Source organism: Hemicordylus capensis, chromosome 1 (genome assembly GCF_027244095.1).
Source record: "Hemicordylus capensis ecotype Gifberg chromosome 1, rHemCap1.1.pri, whole genome shotgun sequence".
NCBI lineage: Eukaryota > Metazoa > Chordata > Lepidosauria > Squamata > Cordylidae > Hemicordylus > Hemicordylus capensis.
Window position 1 is genome coordinate 337218236 of NC_069657.1, and position 21256 is coordinate 337239491.

Sequence of the window (21256 nt, forward strand, 5' to 3'; positions counted from 1 at the left end):
AGATGCCTAGAAGAATAAAATTGTCTTGCCAAGCTTTCTAAAAGTAAAGAATGAGCAAACCCCTTAGGCAGGGGATTCCACAGTGAGGGTGCCACCACTAAAAAGTCACTTCCCCTCATAACCATCACCTTAATTTTATCCAGTTGAGGCACACAGGGCAGAGCACCCTCAGATTACCAAAGCATGCAGGGAGGCTCTTAAGAGAACAGGAGTTCCCTTAGACACCCTGCACCCAACTATGGCTGATCCAGGAAGGAGCACCACATATGTAAACTTGGGTGTTGGACTGAATGCATAAGAACGTATAGTAAGAGCAGCTCTGCAGGATCAGGACAAGGCCTATCTAGTCCAGCATCCTTTTATCCACGTCGCCAACCAGATGCCTCTGGGAAGCCACAGCAGGAGATGAAGGTAACCCCACCCCCCAAACATACACACCCGCCTTGCTCTCCTGCAACGGATATTCAGAGGCATATGGCAGAAATCTTGCTCCACATAGCAAAACTTGGGGCATGCAGGGCCTGATGCAGAAGGAAAGCCATGCACAGAGGCCTTGTTCTGTGTGGATTGCCCTTTCTGGATCAGAAAGATTCTCTTCCTAGGTGGGTAAAAAGGGTCATCATAGAAGCTATCCATATGTAGCTACTTCGGATGTTGGTTGGACTTATTTCTCTTGTGTTTTTTGTCTTCAATCTTCTTTAAAAACGTAATTCCGATTTCTGTCACATCATCCCCCTTCAAAGTATCCTGAATGAAAGTGACTTCAGCAGCTAGGTGTATCTGAAAATAAAAAAGGTTAGAACAGTTAGGTGATAGAAAAAGTCTCATCGTTTTTTATTTTCCCCTCCAGTTTGTTTTTTTAAAATTCTTTGCCTTCTAGAAGAGAAACTACTTCTAGTAGCCTTGTCTCCAACCTCCATGTTGGAGACCCTGCCCATGAGTCTTAACTTTACAAATGGTGAGTATGGATTGCACACAGGAAGAAAAGCTGTGTTTGAGTGTATGTGTACAGGCTCCTGTGTGAATGACACCGGAAAAATCACATATTGGCAGCCAGTGCAGTTCTTTTAAAATAAGTGTTATGTCCGATTTTGGGGTTGTCCCAGAGGCAGAGACTACTCTGGCTGCCGCATTCTGTACCAATTGTAGTTTTCAGACTACATACAAAGGCAGCCACATGTAGAGTGCATTACAATAGTCAAGCCTGGAGGTTACCAGGGTATATATACACCACTGTTTTAAGGTCACTTACCACCAGAAATGGACATCGCTGATGTATCAGCTGAAGCTGATAAACATATGGCTGTGCATATGCCACAGGCATTTATTGGAGACCTTCTGAGCTCATTCACATGACTGGGTGGGTGGGGGAAGGCTTTGCTACACTCACTGGAACTCCAGGTGATGTGCAAAATTTTGTTGGGAACATTGTCCGTGCTTCCACACAATGCATTTTTGGAGAGCCAGGATGACATGTCCCAGCCTCCAGGTATCATACAATGCACTTGCTGAGCACAGTGTACAGGGGAATTCCCCCAGGAGATGGGCAACCTAGCGCCTGTCTGTGTGTGCAGCCGGGATGGAGGCAGCCTGAGTTCGCACATGAGCAGGAAGCCCAGGTTAAGGCTAAAAGGCAAGCTAAACAGGGCCCGATCCCAGCATTTCTCACTCACAGCCTAACCCAGGCTGGGCTTTCCTAGCCTGGGTTAGGCTGCGCCTGAGAACAGCCTCTCTGTGATATAGTTATGAACAAGCAACACAGAGAGAGAGGCACTTTGTGTATTTGATGACAGTGTGTACTTCCCTCACTGTGCCACTTCATTGCTGGAGACCGACCCCTCCCTCTCCCTTTCACACACACACACACACACACACACACACACACACACACACACACACCCGACCCATCCAGGCATCCATTAGGACTTATCCAGATGTATAAAGTCCAAAGCTTTTAAACTACTTAACAACAACAAAGGAGCACAGCTCGTACAATGCTCCTGAAAGCTTTTAGGCTGTGTGATCAGAGAAGCACCCGCTTCTCGTTAACATTTGTGTTCCCAAGGGCAAGAGGGCAGAGCAACATGGCTAAGAGGTTTCACGGGGTGAGCTGCTTATCCCATATAGTTTCTGTGAAAGATGGAGTAGGAGGAGCCAAGTTACAGTTCCTTACCATTTCCAGAGCACCTCTAATGGCACCACACAGGAGGCTGCAGTAGCACAGTGAAGATCGTCCTGCTGGCAGCTCCTCCACAAAGTCTGCTAGGGGATTCTTGCCCAGAATAAGGGAGAATTCATTTCCCATTGCGCTATTACAAGTCACACTAGGGGTGACACCTAAATACATCTTAAAAGCAACCTGGAAAAGACAGGAAAATGTGCATTACACATCCCTCTCAAAGTGTTCAGATGTCTCTTTCTCAAGGCTACCGAAGGGTTGATATTATAAGGCAAGATTGTTAGTGGACAAGCTCAGCTAATATTTATATGTAGCAGCACTAAACTGGGTTTAAATTGTCCTTAAACTGGGCAAATTTAAGCCTATATCTGAGTTAATGTTTAATCAGTTGAAAAACAAATATTCAGCAAGTGTGAATAGTTTTACAGATGCAAACTTAATCTAATGGATTTTTATGGGCATATTTACACCACAACTGTGAGCTCCATTTTCTTTTATTTTGTGATGGTACCCTCCTGTATCCACTTATTTACATATATCAGTTTTACACCAAAGAATTCTGGGAATTGTCATTGGGTGAGCAGAAGGGAGTTTGCAGAAAGGGACTTTCCTGCCTCCTGCTCTTCACTGCAGCTCCTACCACTGCCAAAAAGCCACTCCTAAGATTCAGGGAACCTACAAGAACATGCAGCAAAGCAGCATGCAAGGTGAAGAGGGAATTAACTATGATGGCATGGTCAAGTTCCGACAAAATATGAAACCGGAGGTCCCTTCACATCTGATTTTGAATGTCCGAACCTGGTGAACTACAGTTAAATGAAAAAATGGACGCAAGCTTTCCCTCCTTAATTCCATTTGATACCATCAGTTATCTTTAGGTTTTGTTGTCCCAACTTCCGGTTTGCCTGTGGCAGCGGTATGTTTAACGCGGCACCACTGTTAGTCTTCTCCCAAGCCGGAGTTGAGGGAGGAAGCTCTCCCTCACTCCAGCTGCTATTGGCTGTGTGGGATGTTCTTCAAGAAAGAAGGAAGCCCACACAGCCAACTTCCCCACCTCTCTGCAGTCTTGCTGACTGTAGAGAGGCCCCTCTCTCCAACATCTGAACGCGGATGGTAGAGTGGGATGAGTGCGGGGTGTGGAACCATGAGTCCATTGGACCTACGGCTCCATATTATGACTGAACTGGATCTATATCTGGGTGAAGGTACTTTGCACAAAGTAGCAATATATCAATAAAATGCTTAGGTTTCAATCAAGTGGGGAAAAACATCTCTCTCTCTCTCTCTCTCTTTCTCTTAAACTTCCCCACTCTTGAATCCTCCCCCTCTGTAAACACTAAAGAGCGCTACTGGGCTGCTGGAGTTACAGCCCTGAATAACACTTTGTTAAGAGCTGAGGCTACCTTGCAAAGTTTGAAGTTCAAACATGAGTGTTTTCCAAACCATCAGGGTTTTTTCCAGAGCCACAGAACTGTTGTAGGTTACAGCCTTATGGCCCAATTGACAGTGGGAAGTGAACATTGTGAAAATAAAATAGAGCTATATTTGTCTCTACTTCTCTATATTGTGCTCTAAAAGCAACAAAATGCTTGTTTGTGTGTTCTGGGGAGAGAAAATAAGAAGATGGTGGAGTTAAGTAAGGTTAATATGGGGAGGAAAGTAATAGGTTGTAACAAGAGAGAGAATTTGAGTGAAAGCTAAAAGGTGGGAGGGATGAAACAGGATAAGTTCATGTTAGGATTCGCACAACACTTTTCAAGTTGAAATATTCTCTTCAATGCTTATGATGCAATATGGTCTTACAAAAGCACAGCTCATGTCGCCAATCCGTTTTTTGTCTTCTCCCTTTATGTTATTTTCTGATTCATTCGATGCATTGATTTGGCAGAGAACCTGCATATATATATATATATATATATATATATATATATATATATATATATATAAATAAAAAAAATTTAAATTGTATTAACTGTTACTGCTGCGGCTGTTATTACTGTTACTGCTGCAGCTGTTATTACTGTTACTTGGCCATAGCCCTTTGGGTATAATAGGCAGCACACTTATTTAAATAAATAAATAAACATGCATGCCACCATGGCAACAACTGAGAATTTCCCACTGCTATGCACTTGCCTGGGGCCATAGTCTCCAGCTGCCTCCCTTTCTCTGCTCCTAGGCTGTGGAATTGGGCTCAGAAGTGCACGGAGAGGAATAATTGTCATCCTATTCCTCCACTAGCCAGCAGGCAAAGGGATCAGACTACTCCTCACTGGGAGTCACTAGAGCCAAGTCACTCCCATCTCTTCAGACCTTCTCATCCCTGGCCATCCAAGCCTTAAATATAGCCCTGCAATCCGGGCAATCCCAACCACCTGTCCTGACTCCACCCTCTCCAGTATAGCTGCCTGAATCCTCCTTCCTTCAGCTGTTGCTTGTCTTGCCAGCTGTTAAGTCCCTGCCTTCTTCTCTTTGCCACCAGGAGGTTTTACAGACAGGGCTTTCCCCCTTGAATCCACTCCTGATTGGAGTGTGCTAGTCCACGTATTTGCTGGGTTTAACCTGACCTACCTGTGGGCTATCAGGGACCAAGACAGTCAGGGCTTTGTTTTTCTCTCAAGGGAGGCTGAAAATTCTGGCTTAGCTCAAGTTATGTCCAGGGTAAAAAAACCTTCTATTTCCAGCAGCTTTTGAAAAAAATTCCCAGGCTTCTGCTTTCTGTGAAGGTATTGATGGAGGTGCTGATGGCTATTTGAATGGTCCATCTAATCCCTCAGATTAAAATGCCTCAAATCTGCTGTGAAGCAGATTCACTCTTCAGATACCCCGAAGCATAGAGCCATGTGTGAAAAACTTCCTGGAGGCAACTATGCTGGCCCACCCATGGTCTGTTGGTTCCTGGGTGTCCTGGCTCTCCCAGGCAACCAGGGAAGTTCCCAGCTGGCTTTGTCTGTACTCAGGAGCTGTGCAGCTTGTGTCTTCTTGGCCCCGCATCTGAGTGAGTACTCGGGCCCTCCTGTGGCCGGTGGAGAGACCCAACACCCACCATTTTTAGAATTTAAAAAACCCTTATCAATGATTTAAAACAATTGACAAAACATGATAAAATATGCATGAATCACTTGGCTTTGTGAATTTAGCTATCAGTACTGGCAAAGCAGTTAACTTGCTCGTCCTTTAAGCAGCAGATGGATTCCTACTTTCTTCCTTTTCCTTCAAGAACACTCTCAGATCTCATTAAAGGTTTCCATCTATCCACTTGGAAGAATCTTATAGGGGCATATCTATTATATTTTATTCTCGTGTTTGTTTGTGGCATTCGTGACACAACTGGCTCACATACCTATGAAAACCAAGGGAATTTTATCAGAAGGCAGTATCATAGTGAACAAGACACTCAAACTGGTAACAGTATACATTACCTCATCCTTGTGAGGTACTGAGGCAAAGAATCTAATATTTCATAGCTTTGTGTTGTGTCTAATAGAAAAGCAGGAGAAGGGATGGGAGGAGTTGTAGCATTTCCCCAGATACATTTATTCATTTATTTATTTAGACCTTTTTGTTTAAGATATAGCCAAGCTGCAGTCATGCTGGATGTAGGAGGAAAGGTGACAGAACAAAAGAGGGATCTGGTATCATATTTTAAGTGCTTCTACAAGAAGAATAAAACACAATATTACAGAAAATAGCCAGTGGCAGGGGGTGTTGGTGGATCTGCATGGTCACACATTCCTCCAGGACATATTTCTGGTCATAACAAGAACTTTTGGAGGGAAGAGAAAGAAGCAAATCACTTCCTCCTCCCTTTCCGCCTGTACTGGGCTGTGGAGCAAGGCTACAACACAGCTATTCTCTAGCTTCTCTTCAAAGGCAGAACCCTTCTTCCTCTCTTATAATGCTGCAGAAGCTGTGGGCCAATGTATATTAACTTGGGCTAGAATTTTCATGGTTGGATCTCCTCTTTACCTTGGGAGAGGGGCGACTAAAGGGAGATATGATCAAGGTGTATAAAATTATGCATGGAGTAGAGAGGGTGGACAGAGAGAAAAATTTCTTTCTCACACGCAACACTATTATTATTATTATTATTATTATTATTATTTATTACATTTATATCCCGCTCTTCCTCCAAGGAGCCCAGAGTGGTGTACTACATACTTGAGTTTCTCTTTCACAACAACCCTGTGAAGTAGGTTAGGCTGAGAGAGAGGTGACTGGCTCAGTCACACAGCTAGTTTCATGGCTGAATGGGGATTTGAACTCAGGTCTCCCCGGTCCTAGTCCAGCACTCTAACCAAAGGGTCATCCCACAAAACTGAAGGTTGAGAAATTGAGGACCAACAAGTAGGGATGTGCAAACAGGTTCAATGTCAACTGTGTTCAACATAGAACCTGTTCGGTTTGATGGTTCAGCGTCAAACTGAACTATTCCCTGTTTGGTCCAACCCTGGACCGAACACTCCCCAACTGTTCGGGGGGGAGGGGGTTGCGGACTTCTTATTAAAAAAAATTAAATTTTTGTTGTTGTTACTTACCCCTTTTGGGGGAGTTGTTGGAGTGGCGGGGGGTGTCTGTGGAGGTTCCCCCTCCACCCACCAGCCTCCCTTGCAGCCCAAACCGGCCCATTCGGCCAGCTCTTCAGCCTGTTGAGGCCTTCCCTGTCCGGTGAGGTGGCCATTTTGGAGGCTGCTGTGCCTGTGCAATTGGCCTCTGCATGGCATGGGTAACACAGGTGCATCAGCCTCCAAAATGGCCACCGCGCCAGAGGGCGAAGGCCGAAATGGGCCGAAGAGCTGGCCAAAAGGACCAGTTTGGGCTGCAAGGGAGGCCAGCGGTGGGAGTGGGAACCTCCGTGGGACACCCCCCCACTGCCTCCATCAACTCCCGTGAAGGGGACAAGTAACAAAATCTTATTTATTTATTTATTTATTTATTTATTTATTTATTTAAAATGTTCACGGATCCCCCCAGACTGGACTGGGGGCGGGGTTCGAGGGAGTGCTGCACTGAACTGGCCTGGTCCGGTTTGAGTCCGGTCCAGACTCGAATCAAACCGGGCCAGCCGGTCCCGTGCACACCCCTACCAACAAGAGGAAGTACTTTTTTGTGCAGCACATAATTAATCTATTGCCAGGGGATGTGGTGATGGCCACCAGCTTGGATGGCTTTAAAAGGGGCTTAGACAAATTCATGGAGGACAGGTTTATCAATGGCTACTAGTCTGGTGGCTGTGGGCCACTTCCAGGCTCAGAGGCAAGATGCCTCTAAATACCAATTGTAGGGGAGCATCAGCAAGAGAGAGGGCCTGCCCTCACTTCTTGCCTGTGGGCTTTTCCGAGGCATCTGGTGAGCCACTGTGTGAAACTGGTGTGAAAATGTGTGAACATGCTGGACTAGATAGGCCTTGGGCTTGATTCAGCAGGGCCGTTCTTATGTTCTTAGCTAACCACCAGTGCTGTCCTTGCGGCTCTAAACACCAGATCAATAACATGCATTTAGCTCCTAAGATATGAACAATAACATCAGCTTTGAGTGTCGATCACTTTGAGGAGGAGCAGGTGACAGGGTTGAATCTAGGACACCTTCCCACCTAAAGAGGTTGTTAGGAGTGTGCAGAACCGGTTTGACTGGTTCAAGCTGGAACCCAGTCCAGGGAGGAGGCCAGTCTGAGTTTTATTTTATTTTATTTTATTTTATTTTATTTTATTTCTATACCACCCTTCCAAAAATGGCTCAGGGTGGTTTCTAGCCATCAGGAAATGACATATCTTCCCTTAATGCCTGTCTGGAATTAATGGTAATGGGCTGGATGAAGGATAACAAACTGAGGTTGAATCCAGATAAGATGGAGGTACTGACTGGGGGTGGGGGGTTCGGGACCTGAGAGATGGTTTAGATCTGCCTGCTCTGGATGGGGTTACACTCCCCCTGGAAGATCAGGTACATAGCTTGGGAGTGCTCCTGGATCCCAAGCTCTCCCTGGTTTCTCAGGCTGAGGCAGTGGCCAGGAGTGCTTTTTATCAGCTTCAGCTGATATGTCAACTACAACCATTTCTGAAGGTAAATGACCTTAAAACAGTGGTACATATGCTGGTAGCACTCTACATAGGGCTGACTTTGTACATAGTCTGGAAACTACAATCAATACAGAATGCAACAGCCAGATTAGTTTCCAGAACAGCACAAAGGGACCACCTATCACCAATTTTAAAAGAACTGCACTGGCTGCCAATATTTTTCTAGGAGAAATAAAATGTGTTGGTTATTACCTATAAAGCCCTTAATTGCTTGGGCCCAGGGTTTTTAAGAGAGTGCCTTCTTTGTAATGGACCCTGCCGCCTGTTACAATCTTCTGGAAAGGTCCAGTTATGGTTGCCGCCAGCTTGACAGGGGGGGTGACCCATGACCAGGCTTTTTATGTGGCTACCCCAGGGCTTTGGAATATGCTCCCCACTGAAATAAGAGCATCTCCTTCTCTGTTTGTTTTCAGGAAGACCCTCAAGACTCACCTGTTCTCGCAGGCATTTAATTAGAATTAATTCTAATTTTTTAAAATAACTGTTTTATGCTATTTTTTTTATTGTGTTGTGGATTTTAATCTGTGACTTTTATATTTTTAAAAAATTTTGTACACCGCTGGAGATCTATATATCAGACAGTATAAAAATATGATAAATAAATAATAATAAATAGCCAAACTGTGCCCTGTTTGGATCAAACTGGTTTGACTGGTGTGGATGCTTGTAAAGGGGAATCCAGTAAGGATTCCCTTCTGCAAGTATTGGATCCCATGATACAATGTGAAAGGGGGTTGAAAAGGACAGGTGGGTGAGGGGCAAGCGGGAGGTCACCTTACTTGCAGTGGCAGATACTTGGAGGCGGCAGGATGGCGGTGACTCTCCTAGGCTGTGTCGGCACTCGACCCCATCAGCACAGGCTGGCTGGGGCCAGGTTTGGGCCCCAGCACATGTGGCCTGCGCTGATGGGGGGAGCACCGGCAGGGCCTAAGGGTGCTGCCACCAGCCCACCACTGCCACTGTGGAGCTCTCGCGGCAGGTACAGTGACTTCCTACCTGCCCTCCACCCGTTTCAACTCACTTTCCCTTTCTGGGCATCTCTGATGATTATAAAGGGGAATCCTTGCCGCATTCCCCTTTACAAGAATCCTTAACCGGGTCAAACTGGGTCAAACCAAACCACCAGCCGGTGTTAATGAACCAGTTCACGGACTAGTGGTTCCATTTGAATTTAGTCCAAATTTGAACTGATCCATCTGGAGCAGTTCCATGCATACCCCTAGAGATTTTGGTCCTATCCAGCTACCATCACTCACAATCTGACTGGTGGATTGCAGTATATGGGCATGCTGCAATGCGGCAACTGATCATCCTATTCTGATGCTAGGCCTGACCCCATCACAATGATTGGTTTGGTAGCATCAGTTAACACTCATGGCACAGAGCTTCTACACTTGTTACCCTAAGTGGCAGAGCTGTGCTCTACAAGATTAGTTTTTGAGAGAAATGAGGGGTAGAGAGGGGTGGTCAGTGCTCTCATAAGATTAATTTTTACATAATCTTTCCCTTTATAGTATTATTTCTGTGTAAATAAACTGTACTATGCTTGTCACTGATGCATGATGAACACACACGTCTATTTTACAGCACATTCATACACTGAAAGAGGAGGACAAATGCAGCTCCCCAATGGGCATACATATGGTGGGCATACATCTAAGGCATAGATATTTGTGCCCACCTCATATAGATAGTCATCTTACACAAAAAGCATAACCAGGTAAGAAGACTAGAGTGTTAAGTTTCCTAAGACTTGTACAAGATATACAAAGACAATTGTTGGAGATGGAGTTCCAGTGCATCGACTTTTTGCACCAACCACCCCAATAACCGCTAGGGACATTGGAGACGGCTCCCCCTATCTGTCCCTACTCTCTGTCCCCTGATCTGACTCTTCTGCACTTCCTGTGCTGAGTCACAATCCTCCCTTTTCTCTTAGAGAGTAGATGGAAACATTTCTCTCTCTACTTACCTACTCATTATGTAGTCCTTTAGATTAAAATTAGGACTTTCCTATCCAAGCGTATTTACCCAATAAATACTCAGTATTTAGTTCTACAAGAATCTCCAAACAGAATCTCTAAACAGCTGCAACAACTAAACCATCCTCTGCTACCTGCAACTGGAGTGTATGCTCTCTTCCTTAGTGTTCTGCTGTTTACCTACTGGGGGTAAAATTAACAACCCCCAACAATAACATGGTGAATCATAGCCAGAACAACCCCCTGAACTATGAAAATGGAGAAATATGTGTCATTGTAAACATCTGTTTAACAATAGTGTCCTCCAGCTATTAGAGTGAAGCCACAACTTGCACCCATCACATGACAAACATGCACAGGCTACATAAAAGCTGGACCTAGAGTCTGCTTCAATTCCTATTGCAGTTTTAATGACTCTGCTGTGGGATTCTGATTCCCAGCTGATTTTACTATAATGGGCTAGCGAAGATGGTATTCATTTAACATGAACCATTCTTTGTCTGTTTATACTCAGTTTTGTTTCTTAAGATTCTGGATTGAAATAAAAGAGCTGCCATGCAGGTACCAGTTAGCATTTCTTTCAAGATTTATAACTGTACCAATTTGTAAGGGACTGAAAAGATATGAAGGTCCATATATCAAATTGAAGAGGTCTGTCACTCAACCAAATCCTTCTGGTTGCCCAAATTCAGCTGCCTAGTTTATGGGGTTTGCTAGTTTTGTTTGTTTTGTTTTAAAAAGGAAAATCAAACACAGAATTCAACCACAAGATTCACCTTTTGCCTTCTACACTCCTGTGCATCTAACCCCCACCCGTGGATCTTGTTTGCTACTCAGTAATTGGCCATTTATGATGCATCATCTTCTTAGATGCTGCTTAGCATGGGCAGCAGGAGATCGGACTCTTCCCTGCTTGCACACTCCCTCTGAAAAGAGTTCACTTCTCTAAGCGTTTCTCCAGTTGAGAATTACTTCCAGTTAGAGTCATGCCAGGAGAAACTGTGCTGGGAAGAAGCGGTTAGAATCAGGGGGACTATAGGCATGGAGAGTCATAAAGAAGGAGAGCTGGTCTTGTGGTAAGTAAAGGTAAAGTGTGCTGTCAAGTCAGTGTCGACTCCTGGCGACCACAGAGTCCTGTGGTTGTCTTTGGAGGGGTTTACCATTGCCATCAGGAGGCGTTTACCATTGCCATCTCCTGTGCAGTATGAGATGATGCATTTCAGCATCTTCCTATATCACTGCTGCCCGATATAGGTGTTTCCCATAGTCTGGGAAACATATCAGCAGAGATTCAAACTGGCAATCTCTGGTTTGCTAATAAAGTCATTTCCCTGCTGCACTGCAAGCATGAATTGTCCCCTTAATTAAGCAGGGTCTGTCCTGGTTTGCATTTGAATGGGAGACTACAGGTGAGCACTGTAGGATATTCCCCGTAGGGGATGGGGCTGCTCTTATCTGGGAAGAGCACCTGCATGTAGAAGGTTCCAAGTTCCCTCCCTGGAAGCATCTCTAAGATAAGGCTGAGAGAGACTCCTGCCTGCAACCTTGGAGAACCACTGCCAGTCTGTGAAGACAATACTGGTCTCACTTGATATATGGTAGCCAACTTCCTATGTTCCTGTGTAAAGCCCTCCTTTACACTCATACTGCACTTTAAATGCTTTCCCATTAAACAGAAAATTGGCATATTTATTTATTTAAAATAATTATATTTATAATGTGGGTTGTGGGCACAAACACAAGTTGTGGAAGAGTAGCCCCAGTGCAGTACCTCCAGTGACTGTTGCTGGTGTCTATCTCATGTTTCTTTTTAGATTATGAGCCCTTTGGGGACAGGGATACAGCTTATTTATTTATTATTTCTCTATGTAAACTGCCCTGAGCCATTTTTGGAAGGGCGCTATAGAAATTGAATAAATAATAATAAAAAATAAATAGTTATAAAACAAGGTCAAGCTGCTCTAACATCTAGTTCTTCTTTTGCTTGCTGTCTGCCGCACTAGGAACCCATTGTTCCTTCAGTGCAAAATAAAATGTTAATATGCTTTTATATTTTCCATTGATTCCTATGGGAAATCTGACATGTTGGAAATTATGACTGAAAATCCAATACAATCTATCTGACAATTTTAAAGAGTATTCATTCTGATTCCAACAGTTTTCTTGTCAGTTCAGATTGTATTGCACTGGATTGTATTGTACTGGATTGTATTGTATTGTATTGTTTTCTTGTCAGTTCAGATTGTATTGCACTGGATACAATCGCCCATGGTGATAGTACATGGCCACAGCATTCAGTCAGTCTGAAGTTTGAAGCATATTGGTCCATCCATTGATTTGGTGCTTTAAGCATGGGTCCATGAAACTGATAATATGATTGGTAAGGTATGGTATTTCTCCAGACTTGGATTTGGCCTTGCTGAATCAAAGCTGTGTCTGCCTGTACCTGTGCAATTATCTCTGTGGTTTCAGAATAACTCTGGCACTTCTTCACAGCAGAGCGAGCCAAGAAGTCTTCAACCAACCTGATGCCAATGTTGTGTCCCCTAATACAAGGGAAAAATAAAAGGTTAGCAGTAGCACTCAATAATTTCATTCCTACTATTGACTTTCTCTTCCAGTTTCAGGATATAGAATACCATATGGCAGGGGTACACAACTCAAATGCCCCGGTGGGCCAGAACCACCCTTGACATAGTGTGGGGGGGCCGAAGTCAATTTTCAGCACATTAATCATTGGGCAGAAAATAAGCCTTATTCCTGACAAGTCAGTGAGGGACCTGGAGTGCATGCCAGCCCCAAATAAGTGCTCTTTCCTCTCCCTAAATCACTGTCATCTTCAGGTTGCAATCCTTGTCATGCTTACTTGGGATGAGCTTCACTTGGTACACCATGGGATGTATTTCTGAGTAAACATGCATAGGATGGTACTGTACTGTAAGGCAGTTTCCAGCTCCTATGATACTGCAGGATGTCCCTACCTGGAGGCCAATTTAAAAAGTCCATGCGGGCCAGATCTCGCCCTCAGGCCTTAGGTTGTGCAGGACTGCTGTATGGACATGGCACAAAAGGGTATCTCACCTTGCCTAATTCATCTGACATATGTCTGTGTGTGCATTCAGCAGCTGGGGAGAAATTGCATTTTCCCAGCAACAAATACTGTACTTTATCATTGGGGAGTTTGGAAATGCAATTTTCCTGCAGCAGAAGCATCACAACAAATCAATGTTTGGATACCTCTACAATGCATGGACAAGATAGGGAAAGGGCATGTGGATTATTCATAACTAAATTTATTAATTTCATTTTACTTTATTTCTACTACCTTGAAAGCCTGAAAGATCCTTCAAGCTTACTTATATAAAAGAATAACATGCAATTAAACTGTCTAAACTATTGAAGAAATCCAAACTAAGTGATGACTGCACATTCCATGTATCCTTAGAGCATCACCTAGAAAGGCTCCCATCTCAGAATCCATTTGGCTATCATCTGGTTTTTAGATAAGCCCTATTCAGACATTATGCTGTGTGTGCATACAGGTGCCTGTACCTGTATGCACATGCATTCATTTTCAAGATGAACCTAGGCATAGACTTCTCAAATGCAGGTTACAGACAGGAAGTATACCACTGTACACATGTTGAATATAATGTATGAATAACTGTACACACATACAGATTTACAAGTGCATATACAATGCACAATGCACATGCAGGGTTACTCCTCCTGGTGAAGGAAATGGGGAAGCCTTTGGCCACAGTTCTATGTATGCATGACTGATTAATTCAGGGCACATGTTAATAGAGTTCTACCAACTAGTACAAAGCTTATTTATTTTATTCATTCTGTGAAAAAATGTCCTTTTCTCCTCTGATTTTTCTATTCAATTCTTCATCCTCAGAAATCACATTCATTCTGCACTGACTGTTTTCATCTATCTAGAAAACGCTCCAGTTTTCACATGTATTCATACAGAACAGAAATTATGAAGATCTTTACAAAATGCTCTGTATAATTCTCTGGTGCAGGAGAGCTAACTCTCGTACTTACCAGGGAGAGGAACCTGTTAAGAATCCAGCTGGCTGCTGTGGGTCATTCATAAATCATTTTAAAAAATTTATTGAGAGATGTGCTTTAATCCTGGCAACACCCGTTTTTAATCTTTACTGCAAATAGCTGCTTTTGGGGAAAAGAGCTGCTCTGGTGATTTTTTATAGCAATGAGTCATGGGAAGAATATTTTAACCCCTCTCCTTCCCCGTGGTCCCCGAGCAAGATTGGCCCCCACCTCATTTTTTGGTAAAGATGATATGTTTCATCATATCTCTTAATGACACATTTTCTGTAATGTGCAGTTTCATTCTCAGTCACTTTTATGTGAACTAGGAAGCAAGTATAACCCTACTTCCTCAGTGGAAACAGCAGCCAGAGAAGAAGAGCTTTAAGAAAGCGTTCAAGACTGTAGAAGGGTAAGAGACTGAGGGGAGAGACAATCTGCCCATTGTGGAGAGGAAATGGCTCCCAAAGCAGTATAGCTAAGAGGCTGGTCCCTAAGCTTTGATTCCTAGTTGAAATTAAACAGCCAGATTATTTTTTTTAACATTATAGAAAGGCAGTGAAGGGGAAAGCATCACCTGTTGAATTTCTGCCTGTTATCTAAATGTCTTTAGGCACAAGAGCCTTTCTGGAACAAAAAGCTGTCAATCCTAAATCTGAAGGCAGTGTTGGGTATTAACTACCAAAGCATTACTAAGGAAGTCCAAATAATATATAGGAGAGATTTACAAAAAGAAAACAAATGAAACCGATAGAAATGGCACTCCTGCTAGATTAAGCATGCATCAAGAATAACTTTCATTATATTCATTCTCTCAGTCTTTCTCACTTAATTAGAAAAGCAATTGCCATTAATGGAAAACCGTTTCATGATATGGGGTCAGACTATATGACACAAAGCCAAATGGAATAGAATAGTCAGTGTTATGATATAATGCAAAACTTTCTTTCAGACTGAGGCTCGAAGCAGCCATGGGTGATACACCCTCATGTCATGAAATAGCATTCATTCATTCATTCATTCATTCATATACTGCCCTTCATAAAGTGGCTTACATTAAATTCAAAAACACATAATAAAACAAATAAAGTAAAAACAAAAAACATTTAAACCAGATTAAACTCATTAAAATTAAAACTAGGAATCATTACAAGCCGGGCTAAAAAGGCTCTTTAAGGCTCTCCTGAAAGCTACCAAGGAAGATAATCCTCTTATATCCACAGGAAACATGTTCCACAACCTAGGGGTGACAGCTGAGAAGGCCTTATGGCAATATGGCCTTCTTTTATTTTTATTTTGGTGAGTATCTAAACAAATCTTAACATTAGCTGCACTGGAAAATATTTGAAAAGTAGATAGCAATAGCAATAGCGATAGCACTTACATTTATATACCGCTCTATAGATGGAAGCTCCCTAAGCGGTTTACAATGATTTAGCATATTGCCCCCAACATTCTGGGTACTCATTTTACCGACCTCGGAAGGATGGAAGGCTGAGTCAACCAGGATGGAAGGCTGAGTCAACCTTGAGCCCCTTGGTCAGGATCAAACTTGTAACCTTCTGGTTACAGGGTGGCAGTTTTATCACTGTGCCACCAGGGGCTCCTGATGTTTACATACTAACATATATCAAGTGTTTATATATAAACACTGTAAAATACTGTTTAATTCTTGATTCAGAGTCTTGCTGAGCAAAGGAACAGGGGGATGGAGGCAGTGATTTCCATTACTCTCTCCTGCCCCCCTAAATTCTCTTTTGCCTACCAAAAATATATCCCTGAGGGATGTGTTACCCTCAGGGACATGTTTTGGGATGGCAAAGAGCACTTATGAGGGTGTCAGCCTGAACTGTGTTTTTTCTCTTACCTAAATCTGTATGAAAATTTCAAAACAAAGAAGGGATATGGTTCGGGTTGTGGAAGTCATGGGGTCAGTTTAGGTGCCATGCAGACCCACAGTTTAGGCTGATGCTTATACTTTCCCATAATCTGGGAAACATACCAGCGAGGATTCAAACCAGCAACCTTTGGCTTGCTAGTCAAGTCATTTCTCTACTGTGCCTTTAGGTGGCAAGCCAATATGTAACCAAGTCTTAATATAAGCTTGCTACTTACATGCTGTCTAAATATTTGTTGACATCTTCATCTTTTTCATAGTCCTTACACAGCTGGGCTACCAAAGCACCATAGGTGAGCACAAGAAGCTCTCTGCTCTGCCAATTACAGGAAATACTGAGTGAGGGATGCAGATTAGACACTCTCCAGTCTACCCCCAAGCTCTCAGGTGAAAGGCTCTTCTAATTAATAAGCAAAGAATTCAGTATATTCTGCATGACACACACTGTCCAACATTGGTTTAAAAGAAGTACTGTATTGGCAACACCAAAAATGCCAAGCCCAGCATGAATCCCCCAAATATCAGAGATGCAGTAGTCATTCTGCATACCATGTGATGTGCTGATGCAGAGGATGAAATGGTGGGCAAATGCCAGTCCTACAATATAAAGAGAATAAAGGGAGGCGGGGTGACAATACAAACACATAGTTCTTTATATTGTTTTGCTGGGGGGAAATAAAAGCAAGAAGATATGTCCGATGTGATGTGATGCAATCCAAAAGTAGCATAAGAGTTCAAAGAAAATAATTCACACAGCTATAAGCAGAATCAGCCACTGCTGGAGAAATAATCATGTTAACAATGAACTTCTAAATAGTGTGCTAGAGGCTGTGCATTTGGAAGGATGCATCAGGTTTGTTTGAACATTGCTGCACCAGCATATGAGTTCTCTGAATGGACAATCATATTCAAAACTCCACCAGGTTTAAAACTCCAGAATTGACAAAGAAGGTGGTTGATCTACTGCACTGAGTGGCAAAACAGCTGCACTCATAAGCACAGTTGTTAATGGACACTTTTGTACACAGCAGACTTAAAAGGCACTTCCACCAATTCCATGCAAATGCATGCACAAAACAACACACACAAACCAATCATGATTTCAGTAGGATGTGGATTGCAAGCAACCATGCAGCCCATCCTAGCCAAGCTTACTCTGAAATAAGATCCACTGAATTCAGTGGGGCTTATTTCCAAGTACATATGTATAGGATTGTAAACTTTATGGGGGTGGGTGGGTCGGTGGAATCAGCCAAGCACTGACACATGGCTTCTGAACATGTGTCACTGAATGAAAAATGGTTAAACAGCTAGTTAGTGAGCATTTCTATCCCTTGGAGCAGTAGTTTCCACACTTGCTACTTTGAAAGAATTCCTTCCACATATACTTTTCTCCTGAAGAACCCTTGTGTCATGTAGTGGATTCTAGGACATGTTGAAGGCATACTGATCCAGTGACACAGTGATAGGGCCAAATGCATTGCATTAAAGATGGCAGATATTAACAGTGTTGCTGTTAATGATGGCAGATATTAACCATTAAAGATGGCAGATATTAACAGTGTTGCTGGTGAAAAGTTCTTCAGACTTCTGCTCCCACAGTTGCCAAGGTAAGCCTCCTCCAAACCCTTGTGAGTGTTCCTTAGCAGCAGTGGTGGCCCAGAATGCTCTTTGGCAGCCACATATCTGGCTGCTGCCATAACTGAGGTGGAGCTGATCGCCATGGGTAAATGCGGCAAGCTTCATGTTGGGGCTTCCCCAACATGCAGGGAGGACCCAATTGGGCGGGGGGCGGGGAGTTGACATCAATATACCCACCTGGAAGTGTTCATGCTGGATCTAGCAGGAAGATGTTGCTTCGCTATCAACAGACAGCATAGTTTCACAGGATCGGGAACAACTCTTGTGAGATCTCACGAGACTTGCCCCAGCTGTCAGGAGCTATATAAGGGAGGACTGGCCAGTGATGAGGGGCCAGTCCAGGAGCAGGGCTCAGTGTGGAAGGAGCCCTGGGACTGACTGAGCCTTGGGGGCAGCCATGCTAGGGTGGGGCTGGTGAATGGAACAAGCCCTATCTGTAAGCCTTACAGCTCCCCCGGCTGAAAACTCCGCCTCAAACTCCTTTGGCAGCAAAAGGCAGATGGCTGGGCTGAGAGCCTGACATCAGAGTTACCAAGGATAAAACCACCCCTTGTTTCCTTTAGTCATTCAATTCAATTCTGGCCTAGAGAAAGATAACTATCTTACCTGTATAACCTATTCACCTGAAACCCAATGTTTGTAAGAATGTTATCTGAACCAGATGGTTATCTAGTTTAAGTTTCTGATTGCTCTCTGTTCCTCACTTAAGCATTAGTGAAATGATTTAAATGTATATAAAATGAGTTGATTATATATCTGAACTGTGGTAACAATAGAACAGGAGAAGGAACAAAACAAGGTTCTAATTTTCAATTGGGAGAGATTAGAATGCTGAGGTATTTCCCTTAGGATTTTCTGCTTGCACATGACAAATTTTAGAATAAAAATTGTGTAAATTTAGATAGCTGACAGGATGTCTCAGACACCGGAACCTCAGACACCTCTTGAGCACCTTCCCAGTATGGCTGTAGTAAGATTTTGAATTGAAACTAAAATCTCCTTGGAATTATCTTTCAAATAAAACTTTTTGGAATCAATTCTATTTTGATGTTTTATTTTTTGTCTATATGTTATGTTCTATATATGCTGGAGAATCTATATATGTAAACAAATGTATTCGTAGAAACCTTTTCTGTTTTTATTTTTTATATTGTCAATTCCACACCATAGTGAACACAAACTCACGTCGTGGTGTATCTGCTAAATCAGGGACATAGCTAATGGAGAGGGGGGCTGTGGCCGTTCAGAGTGAGGGAGATAAAGAAGAAAATAGTGAGGAGTGGAGCTGGGGGGCCCCTCAGGAACTGGGGGGCCTGGGTTCTTTGAACCCATCTATTCAATTATAGCTACACCCCTGCTCTAAATTGAAGCTTTGCACACCCTGCAGATTCCTTATTACATAGGAAGCTGCCATATACTGAGTCAGACCATTGGTCCATCTAGCTCAGTATTGTCTGCACAGACTGGCAGCGGCTTCTCCAAGGTTGCAGGCAGGCGTCTCTCTCAGCCCTATCTTGGAGAAGCCAGGGAGGGAACCTGGAAACCTTCTGCTCTTCCCAGAGCGGCTCCATCCCCTGAGGGGAATATCTTGTAATGCTCACACTGTAAGGTTAAAGCTAGTCCAAATACCGAAGGTGTGAAAAGTCACCTAATTAGAGGCAATCTGCAACAAAGTGCATTGCATTATAGGTAAACAAACTTGGTGGATTCCAGCAACAAAGCTGCTGAAGAGTGCCACAGGCTGCTGCTCTTACCACTGCTAAGGTAAGCCTCTTCCAAACCCTTGCGGGTGCTTACCTTAGCAGCAGTGACAGCTCATAGGGCTTACTTTGGCCGCTGGGCTGTTGGTGCCCACCATTTTTGCTGACCTGTAATGTAAAGCACTCATCCCCACTGTTGCATCACTAGGCACAGCAACAGGAACCAGCACACTGCATTACTGGTAGACAAAGATAGTGGGTGCTGACATGGCTGCCCTGTCACACAACAGCACTTTGTTGAAAGCCCACACACACCTGGTGCCAGCACTATGTAGAAGTGAACTACTTGAGCTAAACTATCATGAGCGAAACTATTATGTTTTACTTATTTGTACACAATGAGGCTATTCCCACGATCCCTGGAAAGTGAGCTAAGGGAGCTTAGCCCGCTTTCCAGGGCTCATGTGAACCATCAGGCTCCCAAAGTGGCTAGTCCACCTAATTCCCCCTCCCCTTAAATGAAGTTAACAGAGTGAGCGCTTCATTAACCTCATTTTTTTGCTCGTGTGTTGCTGCGGCATGTGGCGACACACGAGTTCCCGGGCTCGGGGGTCTCTCCAGGATGCCCCATGCGCTCACGTGGGGCATCCTGGAACTTCCGGGGCCCACATGGCCCCCGATCCCCACAGCACCTGCTGGCCCCGTAATGGAGCTGGCAGCCGTGTGGGCGGCCGATCCATCCACCCAGCTACGAGTGGCTGCTCGTCTGTGAGGAGAGCGGGCTAAGCATGCTCTCCCCACAAGCCCAGCAGAAGCTCTTCTCATTGATCATGAGAAGAGCTTCAATGTATTACACCATTAGACCCCACAATGGTTTCTTCCAAATATAAAAACTCAGCTTGGTGTTGTTGTTGTTTCAAAAATGTTAAATACTTCTAGGAGCTATAAGCTATGCTGAGAATCAACAACTAAGAAGCATTTAACCTTCTAGTAAAGTCAAAAATACTCCTGATCTCTTTAAAACAAAATGAAACTATCATACATATATCTAAAAATGTCACAATTAGCAATAGTTCTTAGCGATGGGTCTTGGCTTGTAAAATACTTTCTTAATGCTTATCAACTAAAAGTGCACTCATTGTAAAATAATGAACAGCAGCTCCATATGTCATCATATTCAAACAAGCCTTACTATTTTGTGGTTCTCTGGTCTTCTGTTTGCTGGACGTGACATTTTTCTTGGGCGGTGGCAGAGAATATGATTCCCTGTTCAAATGTTTTCTTCCTTAGGTAGCCTTTTCCTCTCCTGTGGTTACTGCATTCCTTTCTTTATCATGGCTAAAAATTTCCTTACCACTCTCTGACTGTAAATGAGCTCCGTGAGCTACACGTTCTGCTTTTGCTGATGCTCCTCCTATTCTCTGGGTGCTTCAAACCTTCCAAGAGAAAGTCTTGCTTTTGTGATTGGCAAGAAGACAAGCCTGCTACAGAAGGGAATGATCTGACTCAGATCGAGTAACTAATCCATTAAGCAACAGAAATTGCAGCTCACATGCGTAATAGCTGGCATCGCTGCATGAAAGCAGGACAAGCCAACCCAGAGCATCCCGCTGTACCAGAGAGACAGAAGTCTAATTGCACCAGAGAGAAACAAATATGAAAGTATGGTATAGCAATGGTGTAGCCATCTTGAATATAAGGTACCCAACTTAGAACCA

The 21256-nt window shown here is 43.6% G+C and overlaps 1 protein-coding gene across 2 annotated transcripts; it reads right to left on the reverse strand.

Annotated features, from left to right (window-relative positions):
* Positions 1 to 448: 448 nt before the first annotated feature.
* On the reverse strand, positions 449 to 20881 carry TRAPPC3L (trafficking protein particle complex subunit 3L). Of its 2 annotated transcripts, XM_053293248.1 has the most exons (5): positions 20731 to 20881; positions 16416 to 16513; positions 12688 to 12787; positions 2174 to 2359; positions 449 to 780 (listed from the first exon to the last, which is right to left on the reverse strand). In XM_053293248.1, the coding sequence occupies exons 1-5, from the start codon at positions 20770 to 20772 to the stop codon at positions 643 to 645; spliced, it is 564 nt and encodes a 187-aa protein (XP_053149223.1). In that variant the 5' UTR covers positions 20773 to 20881; the 3' UTR covers positions 449 to 642. The 2 variants fall into 2 exon arrangements, with proteins under 2 accessions (XP_053149223.1, XP_053149230.1); XM_053293255.1 differs by lacking the exons at positions 16416 to 16513; positions 20731 to 20881 and adding an exon at positions 14295 to 14387.
* Positions 20882 to 21256: the final 375 nt, after the last annotated feature.